This window comes from Etheostoma cragini, chromosome 21 (assembly GCF_013103735.1).
Source record: "Etheostoma cragini isolate CJK2018 chromosome 21, CSU_Ecrag_1.0, whole genome shotgun sequence".
Taxonomy (NCBI): domain Eukaryota; kingdom Metazoa; phylum Chordata; class Actinopteri; order Perciformes; family Percidae; genus Etheostoma; species Etheostoma cragini.
This window is the reverse complement of record NC_048427.1, coordinates 16,315,635-16,338,197: the sequence shown is the minus strand read 5'-3', so window position 1 is coordinate 16,338,197 and position 22,563 is coordinate 16,315,635. Positions and strand designations below refer to the sequence as shown.

General features: G+C 39.6%; 1 protein-coding gene across 8 annotated transcripts in view; it reads left to right on the top strand.

Moving 5' to 3' along the window:
* Window positions 1-22,563, top strand: part of LOC117936761 (RNA binding protein fox-1 homolog 3-like) — a 713,247-nt gene that overhangs the window by 677,158 nt on the left and 13,526 nt on the right. For 4 of the 8 annotated variants that reach the window (XM_034860135.1, XM_034860136.1, XM_034860143.1 and 1 more), the window contains 2 exons: window positions 8,186-8,264; window positions 17,356-18,677. In XM_034860135.1, coding sequence (XP_034716026.1) covers window positions 8,186-8,264; window positions 17,356-17,400 — 124 coding nt within the window. In that variant the 3' untranslated portion in view covers window positions 17,401-18,677. Of the gene's footprint in view, window positions 1-8,185; window positions 8,265-17,355; window positions 18,679-22,563 lie in introns of those variants that run through there. The other 4 variants (XM_034860141.1, XM_034860137.1, XM_034860140.1 and 1 more) reach the window with 2 other exon arrangements.

Below are 22,563 nucleotides of genomic sequence, written 5' to 3'. Positions count from 1 at the left end.
CCCCCCCCCCCCCCCCCCCCCCCCCATAACTTTATTTGATTTTTATTTCCTACACAAGCCTTTTGAAATGAAATCTGTGGGGCTACAATGGACTAAACAATATAAACATGCAACTAGCAACTAGTGACTAGCAGACCCAATGGGTCATATTTTTGTGGTACTTCGGGTGGAATGAAAAAAGAGGGGCATTGAAGGAGGGGATAAATTCCAAGCAAGTTTTGCTAATCAGACTGGAAATAAGCCCCAGAAGAGAGATACACAGACAGAGAGATCGAGGTAAGATGGCAGTTAGGTGGCACGTAGCGAAGAGGAGGATAGAGGGCAGTGAAGACAATGGCATTGAAAGGGGAAGGTATGGGACATCATCAGAGAGATATACTAGCTCTTTCCAAAAAATATTCTTTTACCATCTTCCAGCTTCAACCTCTTCTAAATATTTCCACTCTTTAGAAAACTATATTTGCTTTTTATTTCTGTTTCTTTTAACCCACCCTAAAGGAGGAAATCCTTTTACTCTTTGTTTTTAATCTTATTTGTCCCTGCCTTCAACCATATACTACTCTTATCACTGCCCTTTTCTTTATCTTTTTCCCTCTCTGGCTGATGTTACTTTTATCACAATCTCTCCCTGTCATCTGGAAGATAAAACACCCTTTTCTCATAAATTAAAACAAGTAAACAAATCATTGCAATCACACACTCACCTTTACAACGTACATTTATAGGGAGACATTGATTACATTTTTATCCCATATGCCTGTTCTTAGCAAGAGTGAGAGAAGGAAATGATTATAGATCTCTCCTTCGGACGACCCAATACCTTATGTGTGTCACGCATACTCATTGTAGTTGGTTGGCACTCCCTATCCATTATCGAACCTCTAACCTCTATTCAATCAAAGCCAACGTTGCACAATGTTTATGTCAGGTGGTTGGAGTTGGGGAATGGGGGAAACAATTAATTGTGTATTTCCAAACTGATAAAATATCCCCTTTAATCTGAAATGCTTCCAAGAATCCATTTAATTTTATATATGGGGAATAAGTCAAAATGTCATTCTGATCAGGAATCTACTGCCTCATATACAAAACTTCCTGCAGAGCTACTTAGCTGTCCTAGTGCTCCTATTAGGGGGTACATACAGAATAACCATGAGAAGAGAGGAAAATAGCATTTATTTTGAAAATAACAATCAGTTTGTTAATAGCATTAAAACTAATTTTGTTTGGAATGGAATCACTCCACCTATACCATACCTTGAACTGTATTACCACATGTAATTGTTTGCGGATGCATGATTCTTGACCCAAGTTTGGACCTATAACCTTTATTATTCCTCTGTATTAGACGTCTTCTTCAATGCATACGCCATATAAAATGACTAATTATTGACTAATTGACACACAGAAAAGGTAGCTACTTATCAGTCCAGGATTTGGTGATGTTGCGATCGCAACAATTCACGCAAATTCACCCAATCACCATGAATTTGGTACGACTCGCAAATTTGAACAATAACTTGAGTTTCCCGCATCCTCAACCATTCCCAGCAAGGCTACGTGCAAGACTTGGTGTCGGTATGTGACTCTGAATGCCACAGGCCAAGCGAGGGTGAGAACGCGTTTAGGTAAGACACGTACGTCGCCAAATTAGTTTCTTCGTTTCTGATATGAAAACCAGATGTGTGTGACTCAAACATCTCACATTTACCAACAAAACATACAGCGAAAGACTTTGTAGGCCATTTTAACATCAATGAACGCTGTTACGTTTTTTTACATTATAAAGTCAGTGAAAGCTGCTCTTGTTTCAATCCTGTCAGCTCTCTGCAGCATTGCAAGACATTGCAAGTTTTTATAAAAGCTCCCGCAATATCAGGCACTTTGGGAAGCAATAAACTCAAAAAAAAGCAGCAAAATCCTGGAGAGTGACTTATTATGCTGAATAGTTTCTGGGCAAACTATAATAATGTTGTCATGTGTAGTCTGCTGTTTGCTGCTGTGTACTTAAAGGTAACAATATATGCACACATTCTTAAAATAGTAGGGGGAAATGGGGAGTCAGTAGGAGCCCCCAGCTGAAACCTGCCCTCAGGGTCTATAGAAAGTTGTTCTGGCCCTAACTGGATGTTGTAGCCAAATGGATTAAGAGACTGGACCATGGGTTGTTTAAAGAGAAAATTTGCCATCTTTTATGTGTATTTTCTAATCCGTGTTGATGGTAAATGTAGTCAATTGAAGCATTAAATTCCTCCCTCACTGAGTTGTTCCGGCAGTGGCTACATGTATCAGGATGCATTGCGCACAAGCTACTGACACCCAGCCAAAACCTACTGAGCTGAGTTGTGCCTCTACTTATGCAGGTAATACAATAAAAACAGAGGTTCCGTAGTCCATACCAGTGTGAACCAAGACAACAACAACTCGATTATTTTTCACATTGTCAATGGTAGCACATTACAACTTCACTTCTTTTTTTTCTTTCACAATAAAAGCCCAACTTAAATGCACTCTGCATTTTGCCAATTTTGTTAGATGACAAAAATCACTCATTGTCTGCCCTCTCGGCCCTGCTTGTTTTAGTTGTCTTTCCCAGTTTATCTCATGCATAGTACGGTGCACATGGGCTCTCTCTGGGTTGGTGTAGTATTGGGGAAAGCATCCAGCTGAAACTAGCAGCATAATGATTCCGTTTCTGTTGGCATCAGAGGGCTATGGTTCTGGAGAGACCCTACTGGCCATATCCTCCGCACTGAAGCAGCTTCCTTGGCCTCTCTACCACTTGCTTAACAGATTTTTTTGGGCCAAATACAGCTGAATAGCTGAGCCCGCCAAAACACTGTAAAATGTATTTTCAACAATAACATTCTCTACACACATATTTTGGGATGTCATTTTTGCTGTTGGAAACATAGCTATAACCTAACAAAATTTCTGGCAGAAAGGGCTTTCAGGCAGAAGTTTAACTTCTCCCAACAGCAATACAAGCAAAGAAAACAAGGAAGTTCTGCTTTTGAGCGGCATCTAGAGCATGCCTTCTGGCTACCCAGAGGCAAAATCCAGACTGAATAAACTGTATTTTATTCATGCCTCTTACTTACTCACTCAAGTCACTGTGCAGGTACATGCAGGATCTTATTTTGCAGCTGTGGACTGCACCTTTTTTAATCAGTAATTCAATTCAAGTCAATTCCTCTTTTTTTATAGTGTCATATCATGAAAAGAGTTATTTTGAGACACTTTACAGATATAGTAGGTGTAAACCACACAAACCCCAATTCTGGTAATTCCCCTAAGATCAAGCATTTAGTTTGACAGTGGTGAGGAAAAACTTCTGTTTAGGGAGAAACCTCGGGTGGTGAGTAAAATTTCCTTTTAGGGAGAAAACTCGAGCCAACAAAGGCACTGGGTAGGTAGTATTTGACAATGCCGGTTTTGGGTGTGATGAACAGTGGCAATAATAATCACAATAAAGATAATGTAACTAAGACTAGAAATAGCAGTTGTAGTAGTTCATGGTATAGATGGGCACTGCAGGCCATCACATAGTGTAGAAGGACGTAGCAGGGCACTGCAGAGCACAGCACGGGGTAGCAAGACCATGTCAACAGCTGCAACCATGATTTTGGTGCCACCCTAATCCAAGGAAAACTGCCGGGCGACAGAAAACATAAGGGCTCTGGGGAATAAGCTTCCCAGACCTGTTAGTAACAAGCATTTCTATGACATGGATGCACACAGATGGAAAGGGAAAGGAGAGAGGAGCTCAGTGTGTCAAAGGAAGTCCCCCGGCAGTCTAAAACTGTAAGAGCATAATTAAGAGCTGGTGCAAGGCACACCTGAGCAAGTTCTATAAGGGTTGGTAGATAAGTCTGAGAGCATGCACTGAGGAATTTATTTCTTTAATTGACTAATTATACAATCAAACATGATTGAACATCTACATACCAAGTGTCAATTTTATTTTTCAATTAGTAGCCTATTGTTGTCAAAGCAGACTTCTACAACTGTGGAGCCTGTTCGGGTGCAGGCTCCACTGTCAGGACAGGAAATGAAAGCATATAAACATTTAACATTAAAACATAACATAAAATAAAATTGTGTAAACTCTTAAAAGTGGTTTCCTCGTTGATTTAAATTGAGACAGACTAACTTCTACTAATCCCGTTAATGCAGCATTTATTTTGCAGATCCTGTCTACACTATACGCAACATGTAGGCTATTCTAGGCCGGCTTTTAAAAGATGTTGCAAGGTAACTAGGACTACAGTTAAAAATTAGCCAGCTGGCTAACACTGGCACATTTACAGAATTGTTGATTAAAGTGCATTGTCCTAATCAAATAAATAAATCTACCAATGTCATAAAGCTGTCTAATGCTACTTGTGCTCAGCACGGGGCGCTGCGGATGGCATACAATGTCCCATTGTCATGGTCAGAGCAACTCAAATAAGAGACCTTTCTCCTGTAGCTAATTGCGATCAGACCCTCCGTGCACCGTTGCCCAGGCCACGTTTACATCATTTTGGCATCTGCTCCGCACTGAACGCAAGAAGCATGAAACGGCTTATTTGCAATATATTTTTGTCATATACAAGAAACTCTGTGTAGCAACGTTCTCAGTAAAATATAAAATTTGCTTGTCTTCAAAAAACTAGCCTCAACTATTATGTTGTCACTGTACATTTCCCCATTCCCATATATATACATATATAATTTGAGCTTCGCTTGTGTTTTTTATTTTCTATTTGTATTTTTCATCATAATGGGTGAGGTAATACTATACACCATAAAATACAAACTTTAAAAAAACAGTAACTTAGCTCTTTTTTTCCTCATGTTGAAAGTGAATTAAAGATTTCTCATAAAAGGGAAATATAAGTCCTTAGGATATAAAAGCACAGCAAAGCATATTGCTTTATGACAGTACCACAGTCAGGCAATAAAAGAAAGAACCTAAGTAGACTTGCCAATATCATACCCAAATTTAAAGTAACGTTTTAACTTTTAACTTGAAGACCAACAGCCAACTTAAACTAAAAACTGCAAACATCAATGTGAACACAGAACACAGCGGAGAAGAGTGAAAAAAAGGAGAGAGAAGGAGAGCGAGCAGGCTGTGGTATTTAAGTTACATTCAGTCAGTTGTCTTCTTGTCATTTGCAGTAGGTTAAAGGTGCGCCGAGCGATGTTGGGCGACGTTACTTCTTGTTGACGTTCAAAGTATTTTCAGACAAAACGAGGCTAGCTTGCTCCTCCCTCCTCCTCATCCTGTCACCCTTCTGTGCTTCTGCTAATTAACCCCACCCACAAATCCTTCTTGTTGGTGAACGCTGTAAGACTGTTTGTGTATGCTTCACGGTGCAGGTACGCACAGTTTATTTTTTAGACTGCAATTTTTTACAGTGTGTTCAGGGGACAGGCAGCTCGCAGACACTTAGGAGATGTTTGCTGTATGTGACAACAAATGTTGTAGCCTAAAACACTGGTGATTTCCTCCAGAAACTTCCACATTTCGGGGCTGTGGTCAAAAAGTCAAAAAAGTACCTACTTTAGTCCTAACCACTTTCCCTTAACTTCGATGGTAAATGTCATGAGGTCAAGCAAAGATGTGAAGGAGAATTCAAAAAGAGGTGCGAGGAAAATCCGACGGTCTTACATTCACGCGGTGGCTGATGTTATTGATGTGGGTCTGCCATTGAAACTAAAGAATTACGGCTGCCGGCGCTACTGTGCATCTTAATATTGTGATTATGAACGATGAAATGGTAATGCACTGCCTTAAACTTTGGTGCCGCAAGGACTTTTGGGATAGTGTTATCTCCTTTCCTTTTGTGAAAGATGGTCTTGTGTGGGTGCCCAGTTGCTAGAGCGGATGCCCATATTTAGCTTATATACCTGCGGCCCCTTCGTGCATCTTGTCTTTTTTCATGGCTGCCCACAATAAAGCCACATTGTTATATTTAAACAGTTTAATATATACACAGAAATAAAGCTATACTACTTTCACGTGCTAGTCGGAAGATCCTACTTCCCACTTGTGCAGTTGGAATACCATTATGTTATCTTCAAGTGCTTTATTGTCGGTGTGAAATGAAAAACGGCGGATGCAAGGTTTATTCTCACCTGCTTATTTGGGCTAGTTTCAGAATTTCCCACTCAAAATTATGAGTTGAGGGGGTGTTTATGTGCAACCTCCAATCGGCAATTCGTATTTACCATAATTCCCATTGCCCCTGAAGGCAGCATATATTTCAACTTCAGAAACTAATATATATGTATATTTGAATGCCCTGCTAATTTGCAAGAGCTTAGAAATCATGGAGGGGTCTGAAATTGTGTGTGTGTATTGGTCAGTGTAGGTTCATGTCCACTGTGAGAGACATAATCTAAAAAAAGAAATCCAGAAATCACAATGTATGATTTTTTAACTATTTATTAAATCTGCAAATTAACAAATGAACACCTGAGAAAGTCAATGTTAATATTTTGTACAGTAGCCTTTGTTTGCTGTTCCAGAGGTCAAACGTTTCCTGTAGTTTTTCACCAGGTTTGCAAACACTGGAGAAGGGATTTTGGTCTCTAGATTAGTCAGGTTTCTGGGCTGTTGCTGAGAAACACGGAGTTTGAGCTCCCTCCAAAGATTCTCTATTGGGTTAAGGTCTGGAGACTGGCTAGGCCACGCCAAAACCTTGATATGCTTCTTACAGAGCCACTCCTTGGTTCTCCTGGCTGTGTGCTTTGGGTCATTGTCATGTTGGAAGACTCACCCTCGACCCACGTTCAATGCTCTAACTGGGGAAAGGAGGTTGTTCCCCAAAATCTTGCAATACTGGGCCCCGGTCATCCTCTCCTCAATATAGTGCAGTCGTCCTGTCCCATGTGCACAAAAACACCCCTAAGGCATGATGCTACCACCCCCATGCTTCAAAGTAGGGATGATGTTCCGGGGATGGTACTCTTCATTGTTCTTCCTCCAAACATGGTTAGTGGAATTATGACTAAAAAGTTATATTTTGGTCTCATCTGACCACATGACTTTCTGCCATGACTCCTCTGGATCATCCAAATGGTCATTGGCAAACTTAAGACGGGCCTTGACATGTGCTGGTTTAAGCAGGGGAACCTTCCGTGCCATGCATGATTTCAAACCATGACCTCTTAGTGTATTACCAACAGTAACCTTGGAAACGGTGGTCCCAGCTAGACCCCACGAGGTGAGATCTTGCATGGAGCCCCAGTCCGAGGGAAATTAACAGTAATGTTTAGCTTCTTCCATTTTCTAATGATTACTCCAAAAGTGGACTTTTTTTCACCAAGCTGCTTGGCTATTTCCCCGTAGCCCTTTCAAGCCTTGTGGAGGTGTACAATTTAGTCCATAGTGTCTTTGGACAGCTCTTTGGTCTTGGCCATGTTAGTAGTTGGATTTTTACTGATTGTATGGTTGAGTGGAGTTGGAGATTTTGAAGGCAGACTAACAGGTATTTGAGGGTCTGAGTTCTAGCTGAAAGACAGGTGTTCAAATACTAATTTGCAGCTGTATCATACAAATAAATCAAACATTTTGATTTCTGGATTTTATTTTTTAGTTCATGTCTCTCACAGTGGACATGCACCTACGATGACAATTTCAAACCCCTTCCATGATTTCTTAGTGGGAGAACTTGCAAAATAGCAGGGTGTTCACATACTTATTTTCCTCAATGTATGTTGATAGCAGTAGCAATTTTAACGACACACAAATCATGCAATGAAACATTTTAGAATAAAGCAAACAGTTACTCTCCTTAGGGCGAGGTTAAAATAAATGTAATTTCTTGTCCTGACCAGCTTGACAGTGGAAGTGATCTGACAGTGGAGCCTGGATCGGAAGTGAATCCACAGTGAATATCTGCAGCTAGACCCCTTTTGAGTTTCTAACACTTGTACAAATATGAGTTTATCTAAATCCTAGTCAAACATTTTGTGCATTTCCCTGGAGAAATACTAACATGCTTGATGATGTAGACCCACAATGTGTCAACATATTCCTGGTGGTCAATTGTGTTTTGGATTTGTCTGTGTAACATCTTGAAGACGCTATTGTGGGAGTTAAACGTTTTGTACTATACTCATAATGAGAATATTTATTTATAAGTAATATTGTCATAGTAAACACTTTTTCTACCTGTTTTCTCCTCTATAGTTATGGCAGAGTCTATGCAACAGCAGACCCATATCACCATACGATTGGTCCTGCAGCCACATACAGTGTGGGCACTATGGTGAGTCTGTTCCCTGTTTCTGACTCTCTGAATATTGTGCCAGGATGCATGTGTCATCATGATGAATTAGGACTGGTTCAGCATCCTCACACTGTTGTATATAATAACACATTGTATGACACCTGGACAGATGTTTACAGGAGACCCAATTTGCACTAAAAGATTGTTCTGAACTATTTATATGAACTACTAAACTGAAAGTTTAAGAATACATGCATAACTCAAATCTAATACTTTCCTGACATGCTTTATTAATAATCTAGGAATATGTTTTTTCACTCTTTGTCTTGTTCCTATGAGTTGTGTTTCCCTCTAAGAGACCCATGGTTTAACCTTTGCCACTTCAGTAAATGAAAAACGGACATCAACTTAAACTCCCCATTCAATTTTATTGGTCAAATGCTACTTGCTTGAAATCCAATCAAGACATAGAAAAAACACAATAAAGTGCCTTTAAATTTGCAAGGGGTGATAGGTGAATGGTTAATGTTTATTTTTAGCTAGCTTTGCAGCTAACATCAAAGATGAAAAAAATCTTTCCAAAGAAAGAAATGGAGCGCCCTTATGGGGTTGGGAGAGAAAGTGAAACCTAAACACAATTTGTTTTCTTTTGTCGGTGTGGGTAGGGACTGCCTCCAAAGATTTACGACCATCTTGTAAATGCTTTGACATGCCGTAGGAGATTAAGGTAGCGAGAAAGATAGGCCACAAAAAGGAGAATAAGGAGAGGGAGAATTAAAGTTATTTGTAATAAACTGGCGGCAGTCAGAGCTGCTGCCAGGTGTTCCATCTTGAAAAGATGAGATGATGGCTAATGCAGAGTGCTGACATCCTTGTGATGATGAAAATCAAAAGAACCTACCAACTCCCCCCTGGTTTCCTACAAACAGCTCCCTTTTTCTAGTGCAGATGCTAGCTAAAAGCCTTAATCAATTATGATTTTTTTTTCCTCCTCTTCATTTACTTAAATGTGCTCTGCCACACAAAACCATTCATACTTGCATTTTTTTTTTTGTATGTTAGGTCCATATCTGTTTGTGTAAAAAGGAACTGCTACCTCCTCTGTCAGCTCTAGCCACTGAAAAGAAATAAGAGGAGAAATTAGGCCAATTACAAAAGCTGGGCAGTGTGATGTTATGTTGCCTGAACTCATTACTATTCATGAGCTTGCCCAGTTGCGCTGAGTAAAGGATATTGATAGCCAGGTTCTCATTGGCCAGCTGTTAGTCAATCAGAGTCAATCAGCTTAGCTCATTGAATATTATAAGACAACTGGAACAAATTAAGCTGACTCTTCCTGCAGGAGGAGTCAGCTTGATCATGCTAGAATGCTAGAATAGCTTGAAGCAAGGTAACCAAGGGATTTTTTCCACGAAGAATGTTAAGAGTCCATGGTAGATATTTAGACATTACGACAAAGTAAGGAAATACGTATGACAGGGCACCTTTAATTAAAACAGTGGTTTCTGTTTTCCTCTTACTTTCTTTTCTTTTGTCTTCAAATTACTACTCCCTATTTCCCCATTCTGCCATATCCAAAGCCCCAACTACTAAACTTTATTCCTCATTCTGAATAAAAAAACTACAACAATCAATCAATCTTAAACTCATGCCTCACATTCTGAACTGTAGCCCCAAACAAAACCTGATCAGATCATTGTCACGGTGCAGGAAAGGGATTGGACCTAAATGCAGATAGATGAAAAGGCAGCAGGATGAATTCAGTAGATAATTTTGAAAAGGTATAGAATAGCACGGCAGGCGGGTAACAGGTAGAAGGCAGGAAACAAGCAGACAGGTAACTGCATTAAAACGTGACAAACTGACAGAGAACAAAGAAAGGAGATTGTATAAGTGCAGCAGGAACAAAGAGGGAATGGTAAACAGGTGGGTGATTGGGAGATGCAAGTGAGGAGTGGGGAGATGGAGGTCAGGCAGATGATGAGCAGATGAGTGAAGCTGAAGCAGCTTTAATTAGGGCCCGAGCGCCGAGAGCGGTGAAGGCTCTATTAAAACTGAAGGAATTATTATTATTCCTTCATCCAGCAAATGAATCACATTTTTGAGAGGCTTAACATACTAACAACAATTGACAGACGCATAAAGCCCGCTGAAATATTTTTGTTTTAAGGGTTTCTGAAATAAGCGCACAAAAATGGCTTGCGAGCGCCCCTACAAAATTACTAAAATTCAGCCCCTGCCTATATGTTTGACGTAGTCTCACAAAACTGGATACACATATGTAGCATGTCAAGACATACAAATAACCTCATTGGAGCCATACCCTAAAACCAAGAGGAAGTCTACCATTTTGAATTAAAAGTTAAATAGGAATGGTTTTTGCCAATTTCACATGTTGTACTTAAATTTGTATTTAAATTTGTTCCGTGCCATCTTAATACTTTACAAATGAAAAGTTATTAAAAGAAAAACATGGCCGTGGCACGGCGGCCATTTTGTGAGTTTTGCCATCGAAACAGGAAGTGGGTGTAATTTGGGTGTACATCGTCAAATTGGCTCCAAATCATTCAGGATTTTTACGACACTAACCCTGATGACATATAAAGGCCGATATTATCTCAAAGTCATAGTGCCCGCTCGTGGCAACAGGAAGTAGACCTAAAAGTCAAGGTTCTACAATGAGGAAAATAAGTATTTGAACACCCGGCTATTTTGCAAGTTCTCCCACTTAGGAGGGGTCATCGTAGGTGCATCTCCAATGTAAGGGGCATAATCTAAAAAAAAAAATCCAGAAATCACAATGTATGATTTTTTTAATATTTATTTGTATGATACAGCTGCAAATAAGTATTTCAACACCTGAGAAATTCAATGTTAATATTTGAAACAGTAGCCTTTGTTTGCAATTCCAGAGGTCAAACGTTTCCTGTAGTTTTTCATCAGGTTTGCACACACTGCAGAAGGGATTTTGGCCCACTCCTCCAGACAGATCTTCTCTAGATCAGTCAGGTTTCTGGGCTGTCACTGAGAAACATGGAGTTTGAGCTCCCTCCAAAGATTCTCTATTGGGTTTGGGTCTTCAGACTGGCTAGGCCAAACCAGAACCTTGTTATGCTTCTTCCAGAGCCACTCCTTGGTTATCCTGGCTGCGTGCTTCGGGTCATTGTCATGTTGGAAGACCCAGGCTCGACCCATCTTCAATGCTCTAACTGAGGGAAGGAGGTTGTTCCCCAAAATCTCGCAATACATGGCCCTGGTCATCCTCTCCTTAATACAGTGCAGTCGCCCTGTCCCGTGCGTATAAAAATACCCCCAAAGCATGATGCTACCACCCTCATGCTTCACAGTAGGGATGGTGTTCTTGGGATGGTACTCATCATTGTTCTTCCTCCAAACATGGTAAGTGGAATTATGACCAAAAAGTTTCTATTTTGGTCTCTTCCGACCACATGACTTTCTCCCATGACTTCTCTGGATCATCCAAATGGTCATTGGCAAACTTAAGACAAGCCTTGACATGTGCTGGTTTAAACAAGGAAACCTTCCGTGCCACGCATAATTTCAAACCATGACGTCTTAGTGTATCACCAACAGTAACCTTGGAAACGGTGGTCACAGCTCTTTTCAGGTCGATGACCAGACTTAGACTTAGACTTCTCTTTATTGAGCTCTTTATTCACCTCCTCCCGTGTAGTGGGAGGTAATCAGTGTAGGCTGATTTCTCACCTTTCTTAGGATCAGTGAGACCCCACGAGGTGAGATTTTACAGTCCAAGGGAGATTGACAGTCATGTTTAGCTTCTTCCATGTTCTAATGATTGCTCCAACAATGGACCTCTTTTCACCAAGCTGCTTGGCAATTTCCCCGTAGCCCTTTCCAGCCTTGTGGAGGTGTACAATTTAGTCTCTAGTTTCTTTGGACAGCTCTTTGGTCTTGGCCATGTTAGTAGTTGGATTCTTACTGATTGTATGGGGTGAACAGGTGTCTTTATGCAGCTAACGACCTCAAACAGGTGCATCTAATTTAGGATAATAAATGGAGTGGAGGTGGACATTTTGAAGACAGACTAACAAGTCTTTGAGGTTCAGAATTTTAGCTGATAGCTGACACATGTTCAAATACAGCAGCTGTATCATACAAATAAATACTTAAAAAATCATACATTTGGATTTCTGGATTTTGTTCGCGATGACAATTTCATGCATCTTTGATGACAATTTCGGACCCCTCCTAAGTGGGAGAACTTTCAAAATAGCAGGGTGTTCAAATACTTATTTTCCTCACTCTATACATTAACAAAATCCTGTTATTTGTTATTTGGTAAAATTTGGTCTGCACCATCTCAACACCTCAAAGATAAAAAGTTATTAAAAGACGGTGTGGGTGTTGCATGGCGGCCATTTTGATCAATAAACAAAGAAGAAGAATTTGGCCAAAATGTCTCTTGATTGACAACAGTTCAAGCCCAAGGACATTTGTAGAAAAGAATTTACCTTTTGTCATGGCGCCATCTGCTGCCAACAGGAAATCAGCTATAAATCAGTTACATGATGACCATCATCTGATTTACATGAAACTTAAAATGTGTGGTCTACATACTGAGTCGCACTCTATACTTAAACCACGCCCACTTACTCAGGCCATGCCCCATTAAATATCATGTGAACCCTTCAAGGTAGAGTCTTATGTGAGGTATCAATGATCTCAGCAAATAATATATTTTTTTTATTGATAAAGGTTTGCCCCGACCCCTATGCTTTGGCCATGTGATACAGACACATACAAAGACAACCACAAGACAAGGGCCCAAACGCCTGCACACATGTAATGCAGAGCTATAGCACAAAGCTCAAAGTTTCAGCGACGCTCAGCCAAGTGTACAGAGTCCTTCCTGGCACTCCATGAATATGTGTCGCATAGAGTTCCATTAAAACTACATCCAGGAAGGAAAGGGTCCATGCACAGATAAAAAGGTCATGAGGTGGTTTCCAACGGGTTGCATTTATTTTTTTCGCTGCTGTAAGTCAAACAAATACAACACGTTTTTGTGTTCTAGAGAGCTGAAAGGCTTACAGATCATTCAGAATCAAAACATTGACAGTAACAGGCACAGTAACATTTAACAGGGTGTACATTTTTGATGCAATATTTTTGCAGAACTGATCAATGGGAGAGCACTCCAAGATCATGTGAAGATATGTGCCTTGTGTTTTTATTGGGCAGAAAGGGCTGTTAAATATTTTCAAGTGGAATATTTTCACGGTGATGAGATTTGTCCTATGGATGAAATTGTAGTGAATCTGCTGATGGTGTGATACTTCTGGTTGGTCTAATAGGTCTATACTTCTGCTAGATAATACATAATGCCAGTCAGGTTGGATATCAATTGCAGTCACGTGCCCAGATCCTTTCAACTGGAAGGACAGAGCACCCAGATATCACTAAGAACTGATAAGCCTAGATATCATCCCACAGTTTTTAGGCTGCACAGTATATACCTTCTGAGGTGGGTTTTCTAAAAAGACCAAAACGTCGTTTGTATATAATGAGATGATGCTGCGTATTACGAATGCACATTGGTGACACCATAATCGATGAGCTATGACAAGTTTTACCTAAGACTGACCAAAAATGGCCATTCACATCTGTCAAAGGCTTAATTGCATCAAGAGAAAGAAGTGACACTTGAATCTCACTGTAACTCTGCCGCATCAACAATGTGGAGAAGGCGTCCAACATTATCTGCTGCTAGTTCCGTTTTAATGAATCTTGTTTGGTCAGAAGTCACTAGTTTTGCCATGTGAGACTCCAAACAACGGGCTAGGAGCTTTGCAAAGATTTTTAGGTGAGCGTTAAGCAGACTAAGAGGTGGATAGCTAGAATCTGGATCCTTATCCTTTTTCAAGAGTAAGGAAATAAGGCTGTGTTAGCATCCCTTGAGAATTCATCCTTTTCAATAGAGAATTTAATCATTTCAAGAAGCTAAGGGCCCAACTGTTCCCAAAAAGTTGCATAGAATACAGGGGGAATCCCATCAATGCCCAGTGATTCTCCTTTTTGAAAACTGTCTTCTCTCCTTAATTCTTAAATAGTAATCAATTTATCCAAGCTAGCTGATGCCTCCGTGATAACTAAGGCAAGTCAAGCTGATTCAACCAGCTGTCATAGTGAGATTTATCCACAGTAACCACAGATTCATACAGTTGGGAATACAATGTCTGAAAGGATTTATTTATTTCGACAGGGTCAGTTCTAACATTACCATTTTGAGATTTAATAGCGGGAATAGCTGCAAAAAAATCACTGCCTCTTAATCTCACAGAGAGAAGGTGACCAGGTTTAGCACCTTGAAATTAATAGCGCTGTCTTGCTCTGTGGATTAGAAATTCAGACTAATGTTTCAGAATGTTGTTTATTATTTTCTTGACTAATGATCATTCTACAGCTATCTGGTCAGTAAAATTAGTTTGTAACAGTGAGTCCAATCCGGTGAACTCAGCTTCAAGGTTTTGCAGTTTCAGTGATGTAGCTTTACGCGTATTAGAGCAGAATAGTATGGTGTTGCTCCTAATAAACCCTTTTATTGCGTCCCACAATATCCTCGGGTCTTCTACAGAGCCAACATTAATGTCTGCAAATATCTGGAATTCTGCTATGAACTGAAGGATGTAGGATTCATTTTTTAGTAAAGAAGTATTAAAATGCCATCTAGCAGCATGTTGAGATGGATGATCTAGGGTAGTGGTGCAAAGGACCCCTTCCTAGCAGATTTATGTCTACCTGAGAAAATGGAATAATCCTTACAGTTGGGATTAACTGCACGCCAACTACCTATAAGACCCAAGCTGCTGGCCCATGATTTCAAAGCATTTGTGGCTTGCGCTTGAACTCCAGGGACCTTTGCGTTCAACCGATCAATTTTCGGGTCCCAAAAAGCATTGAAGTCCGCACCAACAACAAAAGAACAGTAACTTAACTGTAGATATACCATAGAAGCCACCATCAAAAATATTAGGTGCATAAGCCAACACAAGTGCAATTTTCCTAAAACTTTACTCTATTGTAGAAATTACAATTCGGCCTTTATTGTCAGACCAAAAGGACAAAAGCGGAAGTGGCCAACTCCTTTTGTTTTTGAGTTCACTGAGGAGGACGCAACTGTATGATAGAAACTGTTGGCTAAGCAGTCGGTATCGGTCCATAGCAAATGCGGCTTACATGTTGTGTGTTGAGTGACTTAACTCAGAAAACTTAAGTCACTCAACACACACTCAACATGTAAGACAGAGAACAAAAACAGACGAGACAGTGACACACAAGGAAAAGCTAGGGGGGTGGGGTGGGGGGGTGACATAGCAAGAAGGCTAACACTCAAAATAGGTCTTTGATCAAGATGTGACACGGGGCAGCAAAAACAAACAGCAGCCCAAAGTTACCTGGCTGCAACTGATTCCATTAAATTGACTTTGATGCATTTGTTTACTAACAAAACAGGAACTAAAAAGCACATTGGAAAGTAGACACTAACCTAGTAGTGTCTTAACTAACCTATGGAGCTTAGGCTAAATTAAAAAGGACATAAATGTAATTCAAAACCACAGTCTGCAATAAATCTAGGACGCATCAAGAAATTAAGACAAACCAAGAGTTTGTGTTCGTCAGGCACTTCTTTTAATTCCGATCTTCTTCCACGGCGCTCTCCGTCTCTAACATTACTCTACGCTCTACGGCTGGCACCTTGGACTGTGGTCCAAGGTGCCAGCCGTCTTTGTGGCCACATAGGACAGGGAGTAGCCTGCATCCTTAGCGTCTTCAGCATCCTTAGCAAAAGTGAAAGCTCTGCAGTGGGAGCCATCCCTGATGGTGTTGCTGGGTAAAGCAGGAAAAAATCCAGACCCTTGACTTGTGCTGAGTCCATGGTTTGATAGAAGGCCTGGCCCTGCCTTCTAGTGAAGTTGCTGTAGTCCGGAGAAAACGAACGATGACTTCTGCTGATGATTGTTCGCCTGCTTGGTTGTTTAGCGGAGGATGTTGAAAATCAACATGCGATTAGTAGCAGTGTTCTTCTTTGGGCTATCACTGTAGATCCGGTGGGCTCTCAAAATCTTGATCTGTACACCTACCGGTTTTGGGAGCCACTTAGGCATGGAACGCGAGAGATACTGAATAGCATTAGCACCTTCGAGCCCCTCTTTAGACCGACGATGTGGATGTTGGGCGTGAATTTATTTTTGTCATTGAACATTAATCTAATGTTTGAAGACATTATTGACGTTCTTGTCTGCCAACAAGACTGATCTTGTACCTTTAACATGAAAAGTGATACAAATACAATTTTTGTCTATTTACCTTTGCAGAAGGAATTAGAATCAGGAAACAAGTTAATTTTGTCAGGAAAAAAATTAAATTTCTCTGCTTTCATTTTATTATCTGATTGAATACTGTATACACAGTAAGTTAATACAGCTTTGTTTAAATATTTTTATGTTAAAAGCAATTGTGTATGTTATTATTTATAGATTTTGGATTCACTGGAGAGCTTGTTATATGGCAAATTTGTGGCGTACTTAATACCAAGTAGCAGTTTTGGGGTAGTGAGGGTTTCCTCCAAACATTAAGGATTGAAAATGTTGCAGAAATGCCTTGTTTGTCCAAGAGTATGGTTTTCTTCAGTATTTTTTTTTTTTGCAAGAAACTAGGGTCTAAAAAGCCAATTTAGCTTGAAATGTGTCTGCTGCTGACATGTGTGTTTTGAATATTTTTACTCCGGTGTCTCATCAGGTGCCAGAATAGCTATGATGGTTGCTTCATGCTCACTCATCTGCGCTACCTTATGCCCCTTTTTGCACAAAAGATTTCCTGGCTATACAGATGACACAGTTTAGTCATTTAGTGTCTTACTCATGGCCAAATCATATGATATAATTTCACGCTAAGTACATGCAACAATCATATTTCTTTCATTACACAAATTTCCAAACTACCCACTGCACAAAATCTCTCTCAATTAAACAAGAGACAAGTGGAAAATGGAAGGAATGTTTCTTTGGAGGAAAGAGAGAAGTTCATTTTATATTACAAAGTTCTACATTGAATACTGATTGGAGCTTTTTCATCTTTGATGTTGCAGGCTAGCCTTTACAGAGGAGGGTGCAGTCGCTTCACTCCCTACTAGAAAAGAGAGAGACACGCCCCTTTTCCTTCCCCGCAAAACAGACCAAAAAAATCAGCAACAAATGACTAAATAACCTTCTTCACCCTCTTCATGGAACACTAAAAACAAAATGCTTCCAGGTGGCAAAGTGACCCTGAAATGCAAGAATCACTCTTAAGTTGCTCTACCATTTACCGAGTGTACACATTGTCATGTATTAAAGTAATGTGTTTATTTTTGTTACTCTGTGTTGACTTAAATGTATTTGCATTGTTATGTCTGTAGTGGAAAAAAATACAAGTATAGTCAAAATTGACAAAGTGGGGAAAGAGTTGAAATAAGATATTTTTAGTCTACCTCTTTTTCTCTCTAAATTGTTTGTCTGCAACTCAGATCCTTGGGGGTGGCGCCAGTTTTATTACCTTCTAATTTCCCTACCTGTATTGTTTCAATTAGTAATTTCCCACATATAGTACATTAAAAGCACTGATGTTCAGCAATTCCAGTTTAAGCAACACATTTCAGATTGGATTTATTAGGTAAATGATACAACCAGTTCACCCCCTTAGAGAACTGGCTCCATTCAAAGTGAAACAATAACTGGAGCTGAGTTTCAGACTGATTTAATGGGACTCAGAGCTGCCCAAAGGAGGTTAAAGGAGAATTCCAGGTGCCAGTTGTCCAACATGTAGCTCTGTTGTTTGTAAATTTTGAGTGCTGTCAGTAGAGAAGAAAATGAAAACAATCAGTGCAGCCTACACCATGTTATCCCCCTGCTAGCAATAGCACCCAACAGGCTGAAACAGGGCAAGTTTTAAATGAGTTTTTAGCCTCTTAACATGTTCAAAATGTCATTAAAACTACCTATACATGTGAAGTGATTCATTCAGAGTGAATACAGCGAATCTAAATGCTGTAGATTAAAAGAAAGGCATACAAGTTCTGCTAATTCAGCTGTGTTTAATTCCAGTGTCAAGACAGCAATTAGAGTGCTTAGGGACTGTCTACAAACTACAACACTGAAAGGAGATAAAACTAAAATGTGTAGGCTATCAATTTAATGAATAAAAAAGGTAGTGTCTCCAAACGTACCTCAATTATAACTTGTCTCCTGCTAGTTGCAGTTACTTGAAAAAAAATAAGCATATGCTTATTTTTGAAAATAAGTTTGTATCTCTTTTTGGTGTTGTGGCTTGTAGACGGTCCCAAAGCACTCCTTGCATTATCAACACCATACCTAAACAGGGCTGAATTGGCACAACTTTCATGCATTTTGTTCACTCGACCAGAATACTCAGTCAGATTCACTGTGTTCACTCGGAAGGAAGCCCTGTACATGGGTAGGCACAATGACATTTTGAACATGCTTAGAGGCTAAAAGCATTTTTATAACTTGCCCTGTTGGATGCTAACGCTAGCAGGGCGAGAACACGGTGTAGGCAGCACCGATTGTTTTTGTTTTTCTCTCTACTGACACCCCTCCCAATTTACAAACAACAGAGCTACATTTTGGACTCGACCGGAATACTCCTATAACCTGCAACAAAATTGCTACCAGGAAGTGATTATGAATTATGAAACCCAGAAGGTGAGAGGAAGAGTGTGATGTATTACTGATTTTGAATGCAGGGGGAAGTGATGTATAGCAGAGTGTGAGGCAAGAACTATGACAGCCATTGCAAAATAGGCAGAAGTGTGTTAAAGCCCATTGATTGTGGCAAAGTGCGAGAGGCAGGAGGTATCCCATTACTGCTGAATGCTTTTAAAGCAGAAAAGTACATTATTTCCACACTGAATACTGACAAATATGTTTAACGTTGAACTGAAGGGAGGGTTTAATCCACCTGAATTCCGTTGCAAAACTCACAAATACATCTTAATACCTTGTTTAGGTTATAGCTGCATTTACAAGCAAACATATTATCCATAACAATTCAAGTCTACTTACACACCCGCGGACATAGAGCAATACATTATCATTCAATTGTTGTGTTTCTGTCGACTTGATGAATGAAATATACACAAACCTTTTAGCTCTGCTTTGGTCTTCACTAATCAGAGTTTCAGACTGAATTGCATTTTGTTTCACCCTATTCAGTCAAGTCATGCTCATGAAAGCCCTTACCAATCAATAGTGAATGGCCTATCTGTATCCCAAAGACATCATTTTCCGTGCACATGGAAGATGTGATAGCAGTGGCTGTGAGCAGTTAAGTTTATTTAATGATGTCAAATAAATATGTGTTTTGTTAGTTATGATTTGTGCAGGAAACTGTTGTTGCTCTTGTCATGAAAGGGTTGACGAGAGCAGCTGAGACTCAACCGTATAGTAAATGGTCCTTACAACCAAAATAAGAGCTAAAAAGGCACAAATCTCAATGAAGCAGTTTGATGTGACAATTCTCTAAGATTTGAACACCATGGTTGATCCTTTTACAACACAGAGTAATTTGATTCAGTGTTGACATCATTCAATCAAATGGACCTTTTCACTAGGCAGACGGTGAAATGGTGTATTCTCTGCGGAGATGAATGGAACTGCTCTCTACTATACAATTTGATCATCTCAAGAGAGGTTTTCATTGGGCTGCCTCAATAACAAATCATGAGTTGAGGAGCCCCCGAGTTGAGTATTGTGTTGTCAGTTGAAACATGGTACTTATTTTTCCAGAAATAAAACGCATGACAGGCTACAAAGTTTTGTTAAAGTCATGTCGGAAAATATACATACCTGTCAATTTACTATAATTTAAAATTGAGGTGCACCTCCTTTCTATTGTGCCTTGTTTCCTCGCCCTCATTTCTGCACACTGCAGCACCAGAGATGAATGCTAGTGAATCCGGCTAAACCTCACTTGAACTTGGGCACCGCTTCTTCTACCACTTCTACCACTGTCTGGTCTGATCAGCCGAGAGAGCACTCAGTAAAGAAGCACAATCAGTAAAGAATCACGTTAAACAATTGTCCTCATCATAGATATTCAGAGCAAAAGATTCAACTCAGGAAATTCGGATTGAGATAAAAAATGTTTTTACCAATGTACATTGTCTCCCCACCTTTGTTTACCAGCTCATTAAATGGCTCTGAAAACAAAAGCTGAAATAACTAAAATATTTGTAGACTTAACGGTGCATTAAGCACTGCTGCGTGAAGATTGTTGATATTTGAGCTCAACTGCCAAACAAATACACCTCCCCTTCAGAATCTCCGCCACCCAGATTCCTAGATGCGCATTGCCACAGCGAGCACTTCTGTTAGTGTCTCTGCTGACTAAACGAAATATGGCAGAGTTAGGTTGGGGATTAGCAACTGTCGCTACTGCTGTAAAGCCAACCAGCTGGGAGCAGCTATCACAAACAATAGCACAAAGGAGGTTAAACTGACCTTTTCAAAACAGTGAAACAGGGAAGCTAACGTTATTACTCACTTGTCCATAATGAGAGCCTTCATCAGTTTTCATTCCTTTCAAATCACGGTGCTTTCTTCATCATTAATGTCAACAAGGCTCTGCCTCTTTTCCCCGGTCACAGAACTTATTAAAAAAAAAAAAAAAAGTAGTCCTTTTACTTTTACTTCTTCTTTGCTGCTTACTCTTCTTGTTGATACTGTACATTAAAACCTCATAACTTTTAAGTAACTGGTAGGTAAAAGTTTTACAACCTTGGATTTGGGGTCAGTTGATACACAGGATGGGTAGCAAAATATTTATATAGTTTCTAGGCCAGATGAAGGATAAATGTTTTTTAATTGGATGAATGCATTTCAATTTTTCAACATAATCTTGGAAATAGAATGTGCCACTAAAAGGCACATAACACAAATGACAAATGTCTAATGACAGGGATTTTAGGAATTAAAACATAAGATCATAGTCTTGAAAAGGTTGAAAAGGACAGTTTTGGTAGGAAATGTGAAAACAAAAATAATAAATAATGCGCTTGACACTGAAAAAGCTCAGCTCTGGACCAATTAAAATTTTATGGATATTTAGCATTTTCTGCTAAATGGAAAAATGGAAATTATCTCATGTTGCACAGCTTGCATGTTTTAAATTTAGTAAAACAGGCCCCAGAGCTGTCTAATACAAAACTGAGTTGGCATGAAATAACTTTAAAGGTCCAGTGTGTAACGTCTTTAGTTGTTCATTATAAAAATTGGTGTTGCCCGTTAACAAACTTTTTCCTTTTTTATGAATATTTACCACAAATATCAATTCCAAGTATTCCTATCGTCTTAACATTTCACATTACCATTTGCATGAACTGGGCTTAACATTATGGGCTTAATATTTTTGATGTGCCATCTTGAAAGACGGTAAAGGTTGCATGATAAACTCACAGGTGCTGCTAATCTGCTAATGGGTATTGTCGCCTCCCGGCTCCAGCAAGTTTGAAGAAGGAAACATGGGATTCAATAACCAAATTTCAAGAACAGGAGTCTTCTTCTTAGCCTAGAAAACAATAGGGATATTGAAAAGAGAAGAGGGCCGGCATTTTGAAAGGTGAAGGTAGCTGTAATACAAATTTGGAACTGCGTGTTGCAAGAAAGTTATATGATCTCTATGCTAGATGGGAGAAACTCCAACACATTGGACCTATAAATGTCTATAAAATGGGTGCCTACTGTAACGTGTAACTCACGTGAGTGACGTACACAATCTTTGCTGTAGTAGGCTACTTTTCCATTACTCACCAAAAATGTCTTGATAAAAATAAGTGCAAAGACTACATAGCATTAAGATACAGTACAACATTCAGAGACGTGTGCTAAGCCAGTGGTTCTTAAACTTTTTAAAAATATTTTTTAAACAAAGTACCCCCTGAACAATGCATAACATTTTTTGTAGTAAAAAAGCCTATATAAAGAGGTACAATACTGTACTGCATCTGGTTAGGTTAAACAACCTGGTAACTGCTAGCCTACAAATCAAATGTTTGAATCCATCACTAATTTCATTCTTTATATATAGAAAAATTATTTTAGAAATCATCCATTTAATTATCTCACATACCCCTGCAGTACTCCAAAGTATCCCTAGGGGTACTAGTACCACCATTTAAGAAACACTCTGCTAAGCAACACAGGCAACACTCCTTAATACACCCAAGCATTCACTTACCCACCAATCTCTCTTCCTCTCCAGTCAAACACACGTGCACGCACGCACACAAATTCTCCCACTA